The sequence below is a fragment of the Otolemur garnettii genome, unplaced genomic scaffold (genome assembly GCF_000181295.1).
Source record: "Otolemur garnettii isolate 467f Iridium unplaced genomic scaffold, OtoGar3 scaffold00194, whole genome shotgun sequence".
Lineage (NCBI taxonomy): Eukaryota > Metazoa > Chordata > Mammalia > Primates > Galagidae > Otolemur > Otolemur garnettii.
In genome coordinates this window covers 529502-531804 of record NW_003852589.1, presented here as the reverse complement: position 1 = coordinate 531804, position 2303 = coordinate 529502, and the positions used below count along the sequence as shown (strand labels likewise).

Below are 2303 nucleotides of genomic sequence, written 5' to 3'. Positions count from 1 at the left end.
TGATGAGGATTAGTGTGTAGGATTTTAAACAGGATTATAAGTCTGCATGAAACTAGAAACAGTGGGCAAACAGACCAAACCAATACTTTATTTTAAAAAGTTTTATTTTGCAGATTTAGAAATTTGAGTTTTAATAACTGCAAAAGAAATTCAGTCACACCTAGTGATTAACAGAATGTAGTGGTGTATTATCTAAACAGGAATCGTGCTGATGTGCCATAATAAATTGTCTATTAGTAAAAAAAATACACTTTAGGGCACAGCATTGTATCACAAATTACAGTAGGGATACTTTGCAAGAATTTAATCAAACTAGAGAATTCTGAGTAACTGTATCTTTTAAATGCAGCACTTAAAAATGTAACAACTCTGTGCATTCTTTTTCTTAAAAAAATGACCTTGTGTGTCATAGAAATGCTGCTTTATTGCTGCAGAGGTCAAAGTTCAAGGCTCAAGAGGTACAGGAGAGAATACAAAGGTAAGTCTTTAGAAACTTGGTTTTGTTTATGTATAAAAAAGGTAAAGTTTATAAAAGTTAATTTACAAACCAAGAACAAAAGTGGTATGCACGCGTTATGTACAAGTATCCTTAAAACATCAAAATTTTCAAATGCATAGCCAAAAAGAACAGAAAACAACCACTGCTCCTTTAAAAAAAAATCCCAAATCACACCATTATTTTCTTTTTGGTAGTATACATTTCTGAAACCACCAATCCACAATTTACTCAATCTTTTTCATGATACAGTATCTAGATGTACACAAAAGCCATAAAAACTTAGTAATACACAGAGAGAATGATCTAAGAATTAAAAACATGAGGGTAAGGCATTCCTGCTGGTTAGTATGTCTGTGGTGATATGATTAATTTATAGATTCAAAGAGGCCATGGAACCAGTCTCACATGCTTTGGTGTCCTTCCCTAAGAAAAATGTGTGTTCATATACAATAAGTAATTGTCTTCACTTGACTCCCCTCCCCCCCAATTATAAATTCCCCTTGCTGTACATTTCTGTTAAATCCACTATACTCGTTATATATTCCAGGTGTATTTTAAAAAATGTGTACATATTACCTCATGCATAATAAAATAAAATGTGTACGTATGCTAGACCAAGGCCATAATAAAGTTTGAAACAGTGTACTTTGGAAAGAACAGAACTCAAATGCACCCCCAATTTACCAGCTGGTATTTTAACGGAAATCAGTATGTGAAGTCAAGCAATGACCATAAAAAATTACAAAAATCACAAAGCAAAATATCTTCGAACCTGTAGCCAACATCAGCAGTTCATCAATCACAAACATGCGGTTTGCAGCATGTTTCCTGACCATGGTTCAGGGGTGTGCTCACTAATCTTCAGCAGTTCAAACAAACGCTTAATACTAGCAAATTATAGCATCAATTCTAAGGAAAGTATAATACTTGATAAAGTGGTTCCATTTAGCTTTAGTAAGTTTAACCCAGTTTCACATTATTTAATCAAGTTCCTATATTTTAAGAGTTAAAAGTGGTCAATCAGGACAGAAACACAGTTTGCTCCAACAAGGTAATTTGGATCTCCAGGAAGACACTTGTTTTGCCAGGTTTTAGGATCACCTATGAGAGAAAAAGAAGTTGATGTCACTTACAGTTGGTGAAAGTGCTCTCCCTAATGCTCTGCAGTCACGGGGCAAATACAGATACAGACATTTAAGACAAAGTTTCCTTCTATTTCCTTAGCATATCGTACTTACATCAAAACTCACAGTGCTATGTTTCAATGGAGACTTGCTGGCACAGAGTTATCCAAAAGCTATTTCAGATTTTTCTTTTATTATGTTATCAAGTCCACTGACCTTTTCAAAAAATGACTAAAAGGGCAACCATATGGGACAGTGGGACAGTCCTAGTTTGCCTTTGAGTCTGCATAATTATTATTTATTTAGAGACAGGGTCTTGCTTTGTTGGCCAGCTGAGAGAGAGCAGAGGCAATGATCACAGCTCCGTGTAGCCTTGAACTCCTGGGCTCAAGAGATCCTCCTGCCTCAGTCTTTTGAGTAGCTGGGACTACAGGTGTGGACAGACCACTGTGTCTGGTTAATTTAAAAAAATTCAATTTATTTTATTTTTTTTATTTGTTTTGAAATGGAGTCGCTACCTGTTGCCCTGGGTAGAGTGCAGTGGCGTCACAGCTCACAGCAACCTCAAACTCGTGGGCTTAAGTGATTCTCTTGTCTCAGCCTCCCAAGTAGCTGGGAATACAGGTGCCTGCCACAACACCTAGCTGTTTTTTGGTTTTAACTGTAATTGTTGTTTTGGT

The 2303-nt window shown here is 36.0% G+C and overlaps 1 protein-coding gene across 5 annotated transcripts in view; it reads right to left on the bottom strand.

Annotated features, from left to right (window-relative positions):
* Window positions 1–86: 86 nt before the first annotated feature.
* The window catches only part of TJP1 (tight junction protein 1), a 100245-nt gene continuing 98028 nt past the window's right edge, over window positions 87–2303 (bottom strand). For all 5 annotated transcript variants that reach the window (XM_023507614.1, XM_012812194.2, XM_023507615.1 and 2 more), the window contains one exon: window positions 87–1600. In XM_023507614.1, the coding sequence (XP_023363382.1) occupies window positions 1506–1600 (95 nt within the window). In that variant the 3' untranslated portion in view covers window positions 87–1505. The remainder of the gene's footprint in view (window positions 1601–2303) is intronic.